Below are 17,801 nucleotides of genomic sequence, written 5' to 3'. Positions count from 1 at the left end.
CAAACCCACAGGTAATAAGTACCCAACTCTGCAGTTCTCCTCAGTACAGTGCGTCTTAGTATCTTTCAATTCACCGTTTGGTCCAGTCTCACTGCTCTCATCGGCTTCTTTTCTAGCCACAGCAGTCAGCTGTTTTCACCAACAAAAACACCTTACTGTGGCCTACACTACCTGCTCAGCACCAAACCGCAGACAAACAAAGTTAGCAACTAGCTGGTAAAAGTGAACATATTGGAACATTTTGCAGCTAAAGACCCAGATATTCCCCTCAGGATTTGACAGAGAGCCAAACAGAGCTGCAAGGAGACTGGGTATTGGACTTACATTCATCAGGTGGAAACAAACACGATTTCAAACATATGCCAATGTTGCTCCATCTCTGCTGGATGTGTGAATAGGCAACTGTTTGCGTACAAGTTCATCATAACATTAAACCTGCAATAACCAATTTTTTTTCTTTCCTTTTTTTGGCCACTGGGGGTCAGCAGAAACTCCTGAGGGAACTATGTGGCTCTTTGGCTGGTAAATGCTCCACTATATTCACCAGCTAGTCGCTACCTGTGTCTGCCTGCTGTTTAGTGAAGAGCAGATAGTGTACAGTGGCCCACTGACCTAAAAAAAAAGACCTAAAACCCACTGTCAGTGTCACTGAAAACAGCTGCCTGCTGCGGTTGTCCAAAGCCGAAGGGAGCTGCAGATTATGGTGATATTTCTCTGTAGGTTCATCCCTACAAGTGACTCCGTTCACATTGTCACATTGTTTATATTGCCTTTTGATACATTTATTAGAAACATATCAATAAGGCCTATATCTGCTTTAAAATGTGATAATATGTCAGTGTTGTGTTTAATTACCGTTCCCGCTGCCCCCATGTCACCAAAACCTTATTATATAATATATATAGGCTAATCAAAATCTGATGTCAGTTAAGCCGTTAAAATGACACGGACAAAGAAATCCAAAAGAAAAAGAGCTGCATTTTTCTTGTGACAAAAGCCAAGTAAACATGACAGTAAAATACAGTATGCTTCAACAAATCTGTCTCTGCACTTAAAAGTGCAGAGCAAGTGAAAATGCAGGTATAAAAGGTATTAAAAAAAAGCAGGGATTAAAATTCATCTGTCCCCCAAACATGCCCCTTCAGCAAACTATATTGTATCTTTATCTAAATTGCAAAGTTACCTTTGGGCAGCTTTTAATATAATATGACCTGGAAGAGGTTTCCGCTCTGCTTCTTGATAATTCCACACAAATGGATCTATAGAAGAAGACTGCATGTGGCAACCAGGAAATAATAATCCACTAACACCTCAGAGTGTGCCTTCATGTGCTTCACCAGGTTATAAAGCATGTGTCAGCTAATTACAGGAGCAATTATGCCCGTTTCATTCATTGTTTTGTCTGAGAAACATTTTATGTCTACCTATGGTAAATTGCACTTAAATAAATGGCTACAATAATCCTCGTATTGTAAGAGGGAACCAGGAGCCCTTCAAGGTCCTCTGGGGGCTCCTGGAAACCACTGGGAGTCAGTGATTTGGGAGATTGTTTGTTCCCTGTGATGCCACTAGATGTCACACAACCAAACACCAGCTGTATCTGCTGATAGAGTCTTTACAAGCGGAGTCTGTCTTCATCTGTTAGAGCTTACAGCCAGTGTCATGGCTAATAAGCGCCCACTGCTTCTGAATATTGATCTCTCACTGTGATGAATTAGTGCAGATTGATGCCGCGGAGCTTCGAGGAAATAACAGTCATGTGGTGAGATTTGTGCGTCATTGGGGACCCCGGCGGTGGCCGCAGTGTGTACTGTTTCTTCGTCGTGTCTCAGACCAGAGTGAGGGGGTCAGTAAGTGCACACACCGATCACCGATCAGCGCGTTAATTGAATCCATCAATCGACCAATCCGTCGCGACCGGTGCGCCTCAACCCGGATGACCTCCGGAGTGACGGAGAGAGTGCGGAGGGAGCAGCGCCGGAGGAGATGCGCATATCTGCAGGTACACTAGCGCTGTCGTAAAACGGGAGTCGGGAGCAAGTCAGCAATCATTAAAGCGATGCCAGGGGTAACCAAGTACAATTTAGTGGATGACGCGCACGATTTGAGGCTCCCCATGCACAACGACGAGGTGTTTAAGCATGGGGTCTGCTTTGAGGCAAAGGTAAGGACCTTCTGCAACAGATACTTTCTGGGTGGCAGGAATGAGAGCATGTGGTCATCATCACTGTATGTGTCAAACAATGAAATGAGGGCTATTGATGTCACTGCTACTGTAACAACAAGCATACATTTTCATCCATGGGTTTATGTGATGTTGATGGTGTCTATTGGCAATATAACATTTTAGATTTTTGTCCACTTTGCATCACTTTGAAATGTTTGTGATTTTATCATTTTTTACCTTACATGCATGGAGAAGTGTTGCTTTAACTGATGACTTGATGAATGCTGACATCATTGCGGTTATATATTGTTGACAATTTTGATGAGTGCAGAACAATAAGAGCCTTTTTACATTTCTGTCTTTGGTTTCTGGCACCCAACAAAATCAGTCTGAGTTTTATAGGGCTGCAACTAACTCATGGCAATTTCATTACTGATTAATCAAGTAATTGTTTGGTCTATAAAACATCAGAAAACTGTGATAAATTCCCATCACTATTTCCTCTAGACCAAAGTGATCGCATCAAATGTTTTGTTTTCAACAGTCCAAAACCCAAAATATTCAATTTACCATGATGCAAGACAAGGGAAAGCAGACAATTTCTTAATTTTGAGAGGCTGGAACCATCAAATATTTGATACTTTTGATGGAAAACTGGCAACTGATCAAAAAAGTGAATACATTTTCTTGTGGCTCTACTGATCGACTAATCGTTGCAGCTCTAACATGTAATGATGTATTCATAGAGGAGGAATATTTCCAAAAATGTATGAAAAGCTGTCAAAACTATAATGGTAATCAACAATCTGCCAGCCCAGGCTTATCCCCAGGTAGTCAGTGGTATTCATTCCCTTAAACTGTCAATCTTTAAACCTTTTTCTGACATTTTGCAGTACATTGGCAGTTTGGAGGTGGGTCGCCCCGGCAGCCGGATGGAGATAGTCGCTGCTATGAGAAGAATCCGAGTAAGAAACTTAAATATGTGACGTCACTGAACCAGACCGCTGAACTTGACCCTTGTGACAGCAGTCTAAACATATTAACAATGACCCTGGAATTGATGCTGGTGCATGCACATTAACTCTCTCTCTCTCCTGTGTTTTATGTCTCACCTTGTGCACGGTGCTCAGAGGATCTTTACTCTCCTCATCATCCTTCTTACACATAAATCACTAGTCTGCGTAAAACTACACACTCGGCAGATTCAGTGGCCTGTCAGAAGCAGTGTAAATCACGGCAGGATTCGTAGGGCAGCACCGATTTTATGGCTGAGGAGAGATACGGGGTGCAGGTTTATAAATGAAACCAACATCTCTCGAGCCACCCTTTAGAACAAACAAGGCCACCGGAAACACAGACGATGCCTTGTCATTACACACAGCACTGCAGTGTTACAGAGAGGATTTAGCTGCTTGTCAGCTGTTGGATCTAATCTAACAACCAAGTTATTGAGTCAACCAGAGGTCAGTCACATCCTCAGTGACATCCAGACGCACTTAATCCTGATCCCTCATGTACAGTGCAGTATAATGGCCATTTGATTGTACTGGCAGAAATTTAGTGATGCTGTATGTTTGAGTTTCCTCCCTTAACATATCATTCACGGATCTCAATGATTTGGGATTTTTACAGTTTTTCTCATAATGCATTATAAAAGAGCTTTTGATATAGCAGATCAGATGAAAACAATATACACACACAATGTACAAGGTATGGCTGCTAAAACCCTTGCTGGCCAAATCTCTGTAATGTACCTTTTTTATCTGTCCTTAAACAAATCAATTTTATTAAAATGTATTTTATGTTATGTAGCTCTTATCTAAAAGCAGAGTTTGCAAAATGCTTTTTTGCAAGCCTTCAATGCAAATATAATAAATGGAAGGAGATGAAAAAATAGAACAAAAGAAAATGCATTAAGAGACAAATAGTATGTAAATATGAATACAATACAACAGTATGATATTAAACGTGGGCGAGATTAAGGTTGATAGCATAAAAGCAAGTCGGTAAAAGAGTCTGTACTCTTTGTGAGCGCTGTAATGGCTCAGTAATTAACAGTCTCTGCTCCTGCGGGGGACGGACTCTGAATATTCAAAAGCTGACTTGTCCTTAAAACACTCGCAGTGGCTTAAAGATAAGATGAGAGGTGAGTGTACACAACCTGTAGAGCATTGGTTGTGCTTGGGAGTGGTAGCTGAGTGATATGCATGAAAATTTAGCACGAACACCTCCTGTGTTGCACTTCATCGCCCTCCGACAGCAGTGTGTTTGGAGATAGATGGTCCTTTTGTCCCAGTTTACATGAGGCTGCACACATTGTGGGAGTTGTGTCCTTCACCTGAGCATCTACAATGGAGGAAACCTCCCACACAACAATAAGACAGATGAACTAGATAAGAGTGTATGACCAGGAATAAGCGCCCATTGAATCTTCTAATAAGGCACTTTTCTCCTGGGTATGACACAGCTCAGACAAGCTTATAGTGCTCCAGATTCAACAGGGCTCAAATCACCATATGACTTGCTATGTTTGTAATAATTATCCTGTGAGATTTCTTTTTTGATATGAAAAGTCAATATAAGAATGAGAAGACAGTTCCAATCCTGATGAAAATAATCTTCATTTGATCAATTAATCATCTGATGTTGGACGTTGTTGTTGTTGTTGTTTCAAAGCAAGGCGCGTTATTTCAGATAAATACTGGTTGTTCTTAGATCTCTGGGCCCTGTTATACGGAGCCTGCAGTGGAGGCAGAGAGTACAGCATCAAGCAGTAATCACGGAGAGGGATGAAAGTGTCCCACAAATGTCGGCCTCCCTCTGGGAAGTCTGCCTTTGAAAGCTTAAACAGCTCCTAGGAATAGAAACTGACAGTGTTTACTCAACCTCACATTTCCCCTAAGAAGAAGATTGTAAAAAATTCAGAAATATCCTCCTGTCTGCATGATTCCTTACCTCTGTTCCAATATATCATTTATCTTGTGTAAAGAGCTCCATCTCAGCAGGTCCATGTGATATTGAATTCTAGTCACACCTCATAATAATCTATTTGGTTTGAGTTCACTTTTGGATTACTTTTTTTTTGCCAACCTTGAATGTTGATTTAAATATCATTTTCCTTCACAGTATGAATTCAAACTGAAGAATATAAAGAAAAAGAAGGTCAACATTGTTATATCCACTGATTTTGTCAAAGTGATTTTGCTCAAAAGGAGGAAGGTCAGTCTTGTAAAATGTGACTTTATTTGAATTATATCTTTTTGTCTTTTCACCTCTGTCACTTGTCAACCCATGTGTTTTTGTGTTGTAACAGAGAAAAGGGTGGTCATGGGATGAGAATACGATCTTGGTGACGCAGGATCCCATCTACAGGTAGGCCCTCCTGATGGTATTAAATCAAAGCCAAATAACCAGTCAGCTTGTAACCAACTCAATGAAATATTGACGTTTGTCTTCCTTTTAACAGGATTTTCTATGTCTCACATGATGCCCAAGACTTGAAGATCTTCAGTTATATAGCGAGAGATGGCCAGAGCAACATTTTCCGCTGCAATGTGTTCAAGTCGAAGAGGAAAGTAGGTTTGATTCCCGCTAAACTGAAAATGCTTAACAGACAAGTCTGGTGATATTACATATTTTTCTTATCATCAACAAATCCAATGAAAATACCAAATGATGTATCTTTTTCCTCTGTGCACAGCTATTTTATGAAATTATACTTAAAGGTCCCATATTATGCTAATTCTCAGGATCATACTTTTGAGTATGAACCTCGAAAAAGCCCTGTCTGCTCTGATTGGTCAGCCTTTTTTTTAGGTCTTCTGCATCTGCTCTCTCTGCACCATCATTGCAGCCGGGGAATGACTGTAACGACACTGTAGCAGCACTTTATACCTATATATAGTAAAGTTGTGACATCACAACTGTACAGAAATCCTGATGGCTCAGTTGAAGGCACAGTTTCTGAATACAGGCTGTGTGCATTTCTCTGTGGATTGAACATTTTATATAGCATGTCGACCTGCTTTATAATAAAAAAAGAAAATGGAAATCTCACTTTTTACAAAATGGTAACCTTTAAAATATAATAAGTGAGCTTTAGATGTGCACCTTTTGGACAGGCTAGCTGTTTACCACTGTTTGTTTTTCTTTGTGCTAAGCTAAGCTAACTGGCTGCTGGCGGTAGCTTTATTAACCAAACAGACACGAGAGTGGTATCAATCTCATCATCTAACTCACGCCAAGAAATCATAAGCATGTTTCCCAAAATGTCAAACTATTCCTGTAACAATGTACGTCTTCAGTAAGAATGAAAGTTCTTTTGTACTGAGAGCAACAGAACAGGTGGGGGGAGGTTGCAAACTTAGTATTGAGAGATGGACAAACACATTGTTGGTTTTGGTATTATCATGGATTTGTTGAAAATTACAAAAAATCTCCAGATGCATCCTTTCAGGAACCACAGCAAGTCAATAATTGCATTTTGTTTTCCCCTGCATGCTCTGCACATAGCTTCTAATGATGATATTATGCCCATTGTCTCATGATGTATTGTCCTGTTGGACCTCACATATGGCCAATTATTCTGAGAATTGTGCTAAAATGCTTATGAATCTCCACATATCAGCATATCAAGCAGATACATTCTTTCCCTCCATGACAAAGACAGAGCATCAGTCAGGTTGATTCCCATCCCTTCACCATGGATACCAGACTGACAGTGACTTAGTGAAGCTGAATACTAATCATCCTGGTGAGGATAAAGAAAAGAAGACAGGCTTTTTTACTCAGCTGCTTAAAGACATTTTCACCACTGCCGACTGAACACCCACCATAATGTTAGGGATAGGCAAAAAGTGGTGCCTGACTACCTCCCCAGGGCCGCAGAGCCTTATCTGGGTGCTGCAGACCAAGCATGTGTGCTGAGTAGGAGGAGATGGACCAGCTGATAAAAGGAGATTTGAGTTATTTTCATCACGGCATGTTGCTGCCCAGCAGGGCTTAGATGTCAGCTCAGAGTACCAACAGAGCCTTTTGTGTTTGGCCTTGGGAGGGCTGTTTGTTTAACTTGACAATTTCAAAAAAAAATTCAATTTTGAATTGATGGAGCAAAATGTAATTTCATAAATCAATTTCATCCCTGTGTTATTTTGCAATTTCACTTGATTGAACTGCTTTCTTTTTTTGCTGCTTTCTCTCATTTTGGTGGGAAAATGTGTATGTTGTGTAATGTGTAATTTAAAGTAAAGGTACTGTCTCTGATTGTTGACCTGATGATGATGACACACCTGAGCCTCCTGCGATAACAACAAACTTTATCTTCACTCGCTCTGCATTAAAAGTTATGTGACTCTGAAATAGAACAATCCATCACTATGACAGCAGAATGTATGCAGAGCAGATAAACAAGGACAAGTAGCTGATTCTTTGTGCTCGTGATATCTTCGACTTTAATTTGGTCTCTTTCTCTCCTCCTGTTTCCCTCTGTCTTCATCTTTAACCTCCCATTCTGTCTCCCTATTCCCCATTTTCTTCCTGCTACTATTTTTCACTTTCTTTCTCTTTGCATGTGCACACACACGCTCATCCATTCACTTTTCTTCCTGCGCAACTCTTCTGGCATTTCATTTTCGCCCCTACTGTGCCCCTTCATTTATGCACCCTCCCGTACTGTGCCCCTGCTCTCAACACCCCAACACACACTTTTTTTCTGTGTCCTCCTTTGCAGTCTCAGGCCATGAGGATCGTGCGGACAGTGGGTCAGGCGTTCGATGTGTGTCACCAGCTGACCCTGCAGCAGAAAAGCGATGATCAGGAGGATGAGGAGGGGAAGGCAGAGGAATCAGAGGCAGTGCCAGGTGACTCACACCTACACACAAACACACACAAAAGTGCATCCACAAATCCCTTCTTCTTCTCCCTCCTGTCTTTGTCTCTCTCCATCCCATTCTCCTTCTGTCTCACACACAAACTCAATTTTCTTTCTTTTCCTCACACAACAACACATAAACTCCCAGGCCTTCTCTTCTCTCCCTCTTGCTTTTTTTCTCTCACAAACAAAACACCTGAGCGCCTGCAGAAACAAGCACATCTCTTTGAGAAAAGATGTCATTATCCACCACTGCCAATTTTTTTTCAGCCACTTGCCCTGCTGCAGCTGCAGATGAGTTTTGGTAAGTCGGGCAAGCCATTGGTCAAAGACCTTGCTTGTGTGTGGGCTTCTGCCAGCTCTTCGCCTGCTGCTGCTGCTGTCACTGCCTCTAGATAGGTTGCAAACTATAAAGCTCAAAGTAAAAATTGCATGCAAGTCCCCCCACCCCTTTATATGTATCTGCTCCCTCTGCAGCAAAGAAGAGGTTTGCATTGTCAGAGGAGACCGAGCTTGAAGCCACTACAGAGGAGAGCATTGAGTGTGTCTCCTCATCAGACCTGGAGAAGAGTAAAAAGGACGAGGCCCTCGGTAACAATGACAAGGTAGAGTACAGAAGTCCTTGATCATTTTGGTGTCGATTACACAAAGCCCTGCTATTTTCTCACTCTGTTAGAAACACAGGGATTTTTGTACATTGCAGAGATGAAGACAACCCTGCAATGTTTCCACTCAGCTAAAATATAGTGCTGCAACTAACACATTTTAATTACCAATTATCATTATCAATCTGCCATTCATTTTCTTAATTAATCAGTTGATCATTTAGTCTAGAAAGTGGAGGAAGATAGTGAAAAATGCTCCTCGCAATTTCCCAAAACTCAACATAACTTTTTCAAATCACTTGTTTGTGCGACCAACAGTCCCAAAAGCCAAACATCTTCTATTTACTTCCATATAAGACTAATAAAACAGCAAATATTCATATTTGTGTTTAAAATGACTTAAATAGCATTCCACCAATTTTACACATCATGTTTAATTTACTCATCATGAGGAGTACTAGTCAGACAAACAGTTGTATACAGTAATAATAATTGTGTAATGCCTTCTGTGGCTCTGGAAGGAGAGCTCCAAAGTTTGAGAAAATAACCCTGATGCAACATAGTGATGTCATCAGGGTAGCAGAGAGGGTCTAATGAAAGATGCTTTCAAGTTGCATCATGGGAAATGTAGGATCCAGAATTTTTTTTCAGAGTTTGACCCATACTAGGCACTAAAAGTCAGGATATCTGATGAATCCCTGGAGTCTCCCTTAAATGACTTATCGATTACATTTCTGTCAATCATCTCATCGATTCATTGACTAACTGTTTCAGCTCTGCTAAAATTAAATTCCTTAAGTAACTTTTAACGCCCATTAGTCCTGCTACTGAAATGCTTTCCCTCTTCCACACAGACACGACACAAACAACTTATTAGATCAATCTCTTTTTCCCTGTTGCATTTACATAAATCCTTCTGGGAGGCGCAGCTCACAGAGAGGGTCATGGGGAAAGTTTGGCCTCATAACGAGCTGTATGACGATCAGAAAACAAGCATATACAGTGGGCAACGGCATCTTTAAGGCTTATTTGTGAAGAAATGCGCCACATCAATATTGATGTGATCATATGGTTTATTAATGAAAACATAGCAAGGCTTTCTGGCGTCGCTCTGAATCCTGAGATGTCGAACAAGCGGCTATGCTCTCTGATATTTGTCAGCTCATTTTCCAACCAAGTCTCTGTGGCACTGTCAGCTTAATAGTGTTGTGTTGGCGAGGAGCTAATTGGTTTGAATTAAATGGATATTACATCTAATAACATGGTTACCTGAAAACAAGAAAATTAGCTTTATTATTTCATTATTTGATACAACTTTGCCACAATCAAACAGCAGTATTTCATATGTCCAGATCTTACATGCAGTTTTCCCCTCTCCTGTGTGTAATCTCATCTGACGGTCAAGTGTCCTTCACAGTCGAGCATTATTGACAGGACAGTCTACCATATTGATTTCCCATCTCAGATATAACACAGATAAGTCATTTTCTTCATGGTTGCTCTTCTCACAGCAGCACTCTAACATAATGGTGTGAGTCATAATTCCTGTATGGACAGCTGCCCATCGGTTCAATCTGTAGGTTTATTTATAGATTCCGCTGATTCAATCCCCATTAAAACACTATCTCCACAACTAGATTAAATGCTATTTTAGACCAGAAATGTCTTTGACATGATTAAAGTAAAATCTACAGTATAACTGATTTGTCATGCTTGTGTTCCATTAGAACATTAGAACTCAATTTAAAGCTATAATCAATATCTTTGTGTTAGCAATGGCTCAAATGACGACCTGTATGTGAAAGGAGTCGCTCATTATGACACACCCATAGACCCTCTGCAGTTCCCCTTAGCCTTATGAAGCGGTTTAGCATCTTTCAGCTCATTGTTTTGGTTTTATGGACCCCATTTTTGCTGTTTTGGTTCACGCTCACTGCTCTCATAGCTTCGTTTTTGGTAGACAGCTGTTTTCAGAGGGGGGGGGGGGAATGACTCTACGGTGCCTGCTCAGCACCAAACAGCAGACAGACAAAGGTAGTGACTAGCTGGTGAACATAGTGGAGAATTATGCAGCTAAAGAGCCATATGTTTTTTATTGGGAGTAGAGACAAAAACAGAGCTAAAAGGAGTAATAAAAAGTACAGTGGGTAAATATTAGCATGGCTGTACCAAATAGTTTTAAGATTTGAAGCTTTATTCATAACGTTGATTTAATAAAAAATGTTCTTTTTTAGGGTGATGACGTCATAAAATATGAGGACAGACATTAAAAGCTTAATTCGAAAACCTCATTTGTGTTTACAGCTTGTTTCCAATGCCCCCGTCGTGTTGTGGGTTTACATTTTTAACTGATACTTACAGCAGAAAAATGATTCAAAGGTCTGAAATATCAGTAATGTCAAGAGTCGGTGCAAAAAACAATACTAGGCTTTTTAAATTGAATAGCCTGACACTTCTCATAGAATCTACAGTAGAATAAAACATCACTAAGACAACAACACAGATGCATAAACACACACACACGCTCCATTCCCTAGCACCGTTGAAACTATTAGAGTTAGAACTATCACACGCCGCGTTTGTTGTACTCACCTGTCTGAATGCGAGTCTTGTATTGTCTTGCACCGCGAAGTCTACTAGTTACTAGTAATATAGTATTTAAAAGTACAAGCAGCCTACCCAAAAACCAAACAGCTTTGTTAAAGTAATGAGAGTAAATGCAATCTGTTCCTTCCACCCCTGGGTGTCAGCCCCTCAAAATCAAAGACCAAGCTCTTCTTTATACACACACCTCACAGTCCACCTGTTATTCAAGTGGAAATCTATGTGCTGTTGCAGGTTATTTTTGGAAGATGTTTAAAATCAAATCAGGAACTGAAGTTGCATTAAATGGTGGAACTAGGCATCACAAAATGTCCTCGGGAGGCCTTGAACATCAAGCAGCAATGATGATATATAGTGGTGGTCCATCTGTGGATTTTTTCTATCTGAATGAAAGGCAACAGTCGTGCTGCTGCCGGTGCAGCGTATCTTTTCTGTCTCTCCCCAAGGAGCTCATACTGGCAGAGAGAGACTGTCAGTTTTTAAACCACTTCTTTAGATGTGTTACTACTCACACACTTTCATATGATGTTTTACTTTCCACTGTTACTCCATTATTTAGGATTATTGGTTTTCCTACCCTATACTTAACTTTTTCCCCCCATCTCCTTTACAGCCCATCCACAGCTCTCGCTGTGATGTATTATATTTTGTTAACTTTATTTAAAGTGGTAATATGCATGAGGTTTTCCATTGCACGGTTCAAGGATGACGTAGCAATCAAGTCTGGGACTGTGATGTCTTTTTCCTTGTATTTCTCACAATGAGTTGAATTTCTGCGGGTGGTGCTTATGTTTCTATGTGTTTATGGTGGCTGTGATCACTCCAGCAAAAAAGACTGAGCATTCCAAGGAATGAAAACATCAAAGGTACTTTTCATTAACTTATTAATGCAGTTAGAAGTAGTAGAGCCCAATTTACTGCCATCTCTGTTGTAGGTGTCTGATGACCCATCTCTCCTGCTGGGCTCCCCAATCCTTGGAGCCTCTGTGTCGGGTCAGTCGGCAAAAGAGGCTCCCTGCTCTACAGAGCACCAGGTCCAGCTCCTCCAGAAACAACTGCAGCAGCAGGAACAGCAAGCACTGGCAGCTTCAGAGCAGGTACTGATGGCAATTCTTGTTTCCTGTGGAACCACACCTATGACATATATTTCTTTCTTTTTTTTTGTTCCTGATGAAACTCCTAATGGCAGCTTTGGTCCATATATTGTTTACAGTTTAATGAATTTATTCAAGTGAAACGCCTTTTATCAAAATAAAAAAAATTAAGACTACAACATAAGTTCTAAATATATCTGTATAGAACATAATGTACACATAGGTGCCTGGATGGCTCAGTTGGTAGAGCAGGCGCCCATATGTAGGGGTTTACTCGGGTTCGACTCCGACCTGCGGCCCTTTGCTGTGTGTTGTTCCCCCTCTGTCTCCCCTTTCATTTCTTCAGCTGTCCTGTCGATAAAGGCCTAAAAATGCCCAAAAAATCGATCTTATGTGCACATAAGATAGATCAACAAGACTAAAGGGGCTTTCAGACGAGCTTTCAGCGGCTGCCGCCTGGCAATGTTGTTTATTGGCCTGGCTAAAAACATATTACTTGTAGACAAGACTAAATTTGAAACTGACTGAATTTTTAGAGCATGTTGGTTTGAGGTATTACCGTAAAATGTACATCAAAATACCCTAATTAAGATTATTGGAAAACGTTGTGATGCTTGACACAAAATGTTCAACCACATAATAGAGCGATGCGCTATTTCCATTTTCAATCAGTGGTGTGTTAAATAGGACGTGGCAAGGCATTTCGGGTTATTAAATTCTCACCTCTTTAATTCCTTTAAACCACTACATACACTTTTGAAAAGTTTCACATCAAATTAAATATGCATGAGCCGTGGGTTTTAAGGCCTTTAAAGACTTGAAGCTTTAGAGTTTGCAGCTGGCATTAGCCAATCTCATTAACAGGGATTTGATTCATAAAGTTAATTCATAGTGCTGATGTGTGCTGGTTTCAGCCTGTCTCTTCTAATATGGTCTCTGGAGTAACAAAAATATTTCCTTAAAGTTGTCTAAAAGTGAAACTTTTGACCCAGCACACTCTAAACTTAGGAGCCACTGTGGAATTGCCTATCAATACCAGAATTGTGTGTGCATCCTTAGTGAGTGAGTGAGTGTGTGTGTGTGTGTGTGTGTGTGTGTGTGTGTGTGTGTGTGTGTGTGTGTGTGTGTGTGTGTGTGTGTGTGTGTGTGTGTGTGTGTGTGTGTGTCGGCCTGTCCAGGTCCATGTACTTCAGGAGCAGCTGTCGGTGGAGGTGTGTGCGCGGACTGAAACCCAGGCCAGAGTGCAGAGGCTGCTGCAGCAGAACACCGACCTGCTGCAACACATTTCCCTGCTGGTCAAACAGATCCAGGAACTGGAGCTCAAATCTGCTGGCCACTTAACATCTAGTAAGTGGAAGTCTGCAGTTTTAGCTTTTTTTCCTCTCATTTACATTATATATTTTATTTTGTTTGGTTGCCTCAAATCTTCCTATTCTTCCATTTCAATGTTTTCTTCTCTACTAATTTATGTCATAAAGTCATCCTTTTCTACCTTCCTCTCTTTTCCCTTCATCACTTTCTTTGAGTGTCGCTTTCCTGTCGTTATGGCTCCTTTTCTACTTCTGGCATGCAATTAATTATGCCATGGCAGCCCTCTCAGAGGATTCAGTACCGCTCTCCGCTCTCCCCTCCCTGCCTTTAGCCAGTGGCAATATGCTACTGTATAGTCATGAATGATCAAATCCTGTCAGCACAGACACCATCCCTCTCCATATAATCTCATCGGTTTTGCTCAAACCTCTCTTCTCATGTCTTCTATCTCTGTTTACATGTGATAACCACCAATTTTCTCCATGCTTTGTTTCATCTTACACATCCTTCTTTTGATATTTTTTTTCGTTCCTTAGTGGGATCCCAGGACAGTCTTCTAGAAATCACTTTCCGCGCCAAGCCCCCCAGCTCTTCTTCATCTATGGGTCCCTTTGCAGCTCAATCCCAGATCCAGATTAGTGACAGTGCCTGTGTCTCCGCCGTCCCCGGGCCCTGCTCTCCAGGCACCGACACCAGCCATCTTGGGCTCAGCGGCAGTGGAGTTCGTCTAGAGTGCTTCCGCTTCACCTCCCGCGGGCCGGACAGCCAGGAGCAGAGCCAGGACACAGGGGAGACTCCCAGCGACGGAGCCCTGGATGAAAGCTCGCTGCTGGGGGAGCAGGTCCTGGGAGCCCTGGAGCTGCTGCGGTTTAGGGAGTCAGGGATCGGGTCGGAGTATGAATCAAACACAGATGAGAGCGATGACCGGGACAGCTGGGGGCAGGGGGAGGGAGTGGGGTCTGACGGTGCCGCTCGACTCTTTAACGTGCTGAACGCAGAGAGTCTGCCGGACTGCTTAGGGGATGAGATGGCTGTGTAGTGGTGCTCTTAAAGCTGCTCAAGGCAACATTGCACGTATACACCACCCCAATGAGAAACAGCTGAAATTCTGAATCTGAAGGACTTCATAACAATATAATACATCAGTAAACTGCATTGTCGACAGAGCGTTCACGCACCACTGTTCTGTTTTGGTTTGCTACTTCCTGTGCACTGAGAAAATGTCCCAATTGTATGAGTGGTGCAAGATTTATTTATAGAAACAGAGATGCAGAAAGTATAATCAATTGATGGATTTGTTCTTAATGTTTAATTCAACTCCATTGTAGCTCCAAAACAAGGTACAACAGGTGTGTTTATAGTTTGGAATTTGGCACAGTGCAGACTTATTCAAACTTTGGACTGTCAGATAGTATAAACACTGTTGTGTTTCAGGCTCCATCTCTGCTGTCTGTTAGTATGTGTGTGTGTGTGTGTGTGTGTGTGTGTGTGTGTGTGTGTGTGTGTGTGTGTGTGTGTGTGTGTGTGTGTGTGTGTGTGTTACATACTGTGTGCGTGTCAGTTTGATGGTTGCTGTACCTTACATCCTTTTGGTTCCCTGACTCTCTGGACTTGTTACACTGTGGTTGTGTCTGTGTTTATGGAGTTGTGACACATCCGGCGTGGACGTGGTCATTTTCTTTGCTGTTTCCCAGTGAAGATCTGTAGAGAAAAGACCCATTTGTCAAGTCTGTCTGAATATGCTAATGCATTTTTTGGAGTGTGAAAATTAAAACCTTACTGTGCTTGCTATGACATAAATCTGTAATTACACATGGGTTTAAAAAATGAGCATGCATCTTTCATGGTCTGATTTATTTCACAGTTTTCTATTCATACTAATCTTCATCCTATTTTATATTATTGAAGAACACTTTCTGATTAGGTGATGCTGTGTCTCAGAGGAAAACATCGCACTGCTACAACCTTGTCTCTGCTGCTTAAAAATGCAACCACAAAGTACTTTGAGTATTATTTGTTAATGCCGTACTGCAGTAACCATAAACTGCTGCGTCACTGTTGTTCCACCCTTCAGATGAATTCCTTGGAAAGTCTGGAACTATCATAAATAAAGTTACTAGCACAGCACTCCAATTTAATATTTTTATTGCCACACAACGGACGTTTCGGGCAGCGCCCTTCCTCAGCGTGTGCATGCAATTACAAAAACCTGAAGACCAAAGTCCTGTACTACCAATTCAGATATGGATGGAGGCGTATAAGACTCCTGGACACGTTCATATTCTTCTGGCTAACTGTAACACTGGCTCCACCTCGCTGACTGTGAGCCAGATCTCTGAATCACTGAATTGGGGACGTGTGAGCTCTTTCCAAATTCGATTAATCTCTTCCTGGCCCCATCTCTCTCCCTCACCCACCTTCCTCCCCTATTTTCCTTGAAGCTTGTCACCTCTTCCCCACTATCCAGCACTCACAATCTATCTGCTGTATCCAGATTTCTCTGTATATCTCTGTCATTTCTCTCCAAGGTGTAGTGAAGTGTACTAAACATTATATACTAAACAAAATGCACTTGTGGAATTACATGCTCTATTCTCAAATGCTGTCTGGTGTCATGGTAAATGTTCAGCGTAAGTTACTAATTGCTGAAATACATCAATGGGTGAAATAACCAGAAATATGTCTCTGACGTAATGATAAGCAGCACCAGTTCCTGGGCTGACCTTTTCAAAATGTTTTCCTCATTAGTATTTATAACTGGTTGAGAAAATGGTATGCGGGAGGTCTTTTGTGAGGAAGATGTCTCTCTCTTATTATTAGATATACACCAGCTGTGGTCATTAAACAGGGTCATCTCCCATTAGGCTCACTGTGTGTACGGACAGCCGCAGCTTGATGTAACGCTGCAGATAAGCTGGAAAATATGAAGAATATCAGCCATTACCTGCCCACATCCAGCCACAACACCCTGCAGCTCTACTAGTGCAGCTGCAGCTCACACAGAAAGTGGGCGGCTTCCAGGATGCGGCCTCTACTTTGGTTTGCTTGATTATAATGAAAAATGGTCTGTAGTGTCATTCTGCTCGCCCCCTCTTGTATTCTGCAGGTAAAATTAATTCAATAAAACATTGTCTCACAGTACATGCAGTGTGAAATGTATCCCTAGGTTTGGTCTTTTTAGCCTAGTCTATATCCACAACGTTCCACTTCCAGGATTGTTCAGGTGCTGCCGGAAATTCCGCCGGATGTCCGTTACCTTCCGCTTTCTTTATGCTGGCATTTTAAGCCACGGTCGATTTATGAGGACCATGGTTAACTGCTCCTCAGATCTCTGCAGGGTAAATCCAGAAAGCTAGCTAGATTATCTGTCCAATCTGAGTTTTCTGTCGCACGACTAAAACAATCTTTAAACGTACACATGTTCCACCCATCAAGTTCCTTCCTGAGGCTATTTTGCAGAGGTGCCGTTGTTCCGTGCAGAGCTTAGAGCCGCCCAAGAAGATTGTGACTGGTTTAAAGAAATGCCAATAAACCAGAGCACGTCTTTCTCCCATCCCGGAATGCTGTGTGGACTAGCCAGACCCTCCTCTGCAGCGCTGTGGAGGAAGGTCTGGCAATGCGAGACTATTTTAGCCAGGCTAGCACTGTGGCTCTAGGGATGGCACCGTCAGTCAGTCGGTCCACCACTCCAGTCCAGACTGAAATTTCTTAACTACTGTAGGATGGATTGTCATAAAATGTTCACTAATATCAAAATATATAAAATAAATTGGAACAAAAGTTGTAAGGACATTCATGGTTCCCAGACGATGAATCCTATTGAGTGGTGATCCCCATCTTTCCTAACATTTTTGTAAATAACGCTCATTTGCTTTGTTGCAGAGTCAGATGAGAATATCAATACCACTCTCATGTCTTACTGTAATTATGTAGTTATTAGCCAGTTAGCTTAGCTTAGCATAACAACTGGAAACAGGAAAACAGCAGGACTAGCTCTGTCTGAAGGTAACAAAGTCTGCATACTACTGTAATACCACTCTTGTACATTAAATATGAAGCTGCCTGCTGTAGCAGGTTAGCTCAGCTTAGCACAAAGACTAGAAACATGGGCATGAGCTATTTTACAAGATGCCATGTAATTACATCTGTAT

At 41.6% G+C, this 17,801-nt stretch overlaps 1 protein-coding gene across 1 annotated transcript; it reads left to right on the top strand.

The window, feature by feature from the left end:
• The first annotated feature begins 1,584 nt into the window (after nucleotides 1-1,584).
• LOC116045806 (carboxyl-terminal PDZ ligand of neuronal nitric oxide synthase protein-like) lies at nucleotides 1,585-16,415 on the top strand. The gene is made up of 10 exons (XM_031293674.2): nucleotides 1,585-2,164; nucleotides 3,061-3,132; nucleotides 5,294-5,386; nucleotides 5,481-5,539; nucleotides 5,634-5,742; nucleotides 7,896-8,025; nucleotides 8,514-8,641; nucleotides 12,181-12,342; nucleotides 13,518-13,686; nucleotides 14,187-16,415. The coding sequence occupies exons 1-10, from the start codon at nucleotides 2,060-2,062 to the stop codon at nucleotides 14,687-14,689; spliced, it is 1,530 nt and encodes a 509-aa protein (XP_031149534.1). The 5' UTR covers nucleotides 1,585-2,059; the 3' UTR covers nucleotides 14,690-16,415.
• The last annotated feature ends 1,386 nt before the right edge of the window (nucleotides 16,416-17,801 follow it).

Source organism: Sander lucioperca, chromosome 9, assembly GCF_008315115.2.
Source record: "Sander lucioperca isolate FBNREF2018 chromosome 9, SLUC_FBN_1.2, whole genome shotgun sequence".
In the NCBI taxonomy this organism is placed as follows: domain Eukaryota; kingdom Metazoa; phylum Chordata; class Actinopteri; order Perciformes; family Percidae; genus Sander; species Sander lucioperca.
The sequence above is the reverse complement of the archived record's forward strand: the minus strand, read 5'-3'. Positions and strand labels throughout refer to the sequence as shown.

What these genes read in the sequence shown, in the direction of transcription:
- LOC116045806 (XM_031293674.2), top strand. Translation starts at nt 2,060, where the DNA reads ATGCCAGGGGTAACCAAGTACAATTTAGTGGATGACGCGCACGATTTG. An exon ending in GGGTCTGCTTTGAGGCAAAG is followed by an intron (nt 2,165 to 3,060) that starts GTAAGGACCTTC and finishes GACATTTTGCAG; the next exon opens with TACATTGGCAGTTTGGAGGT. An exon ending in CACTGGCAGCTTCAGAGCAG is followed by an intron (nt 12,343 to 13,517) that starts GTACTGATGGCA and finishes CGGCCTGTCCAG; the next exon opens with GTCCATGTACTTCAGGAGCA.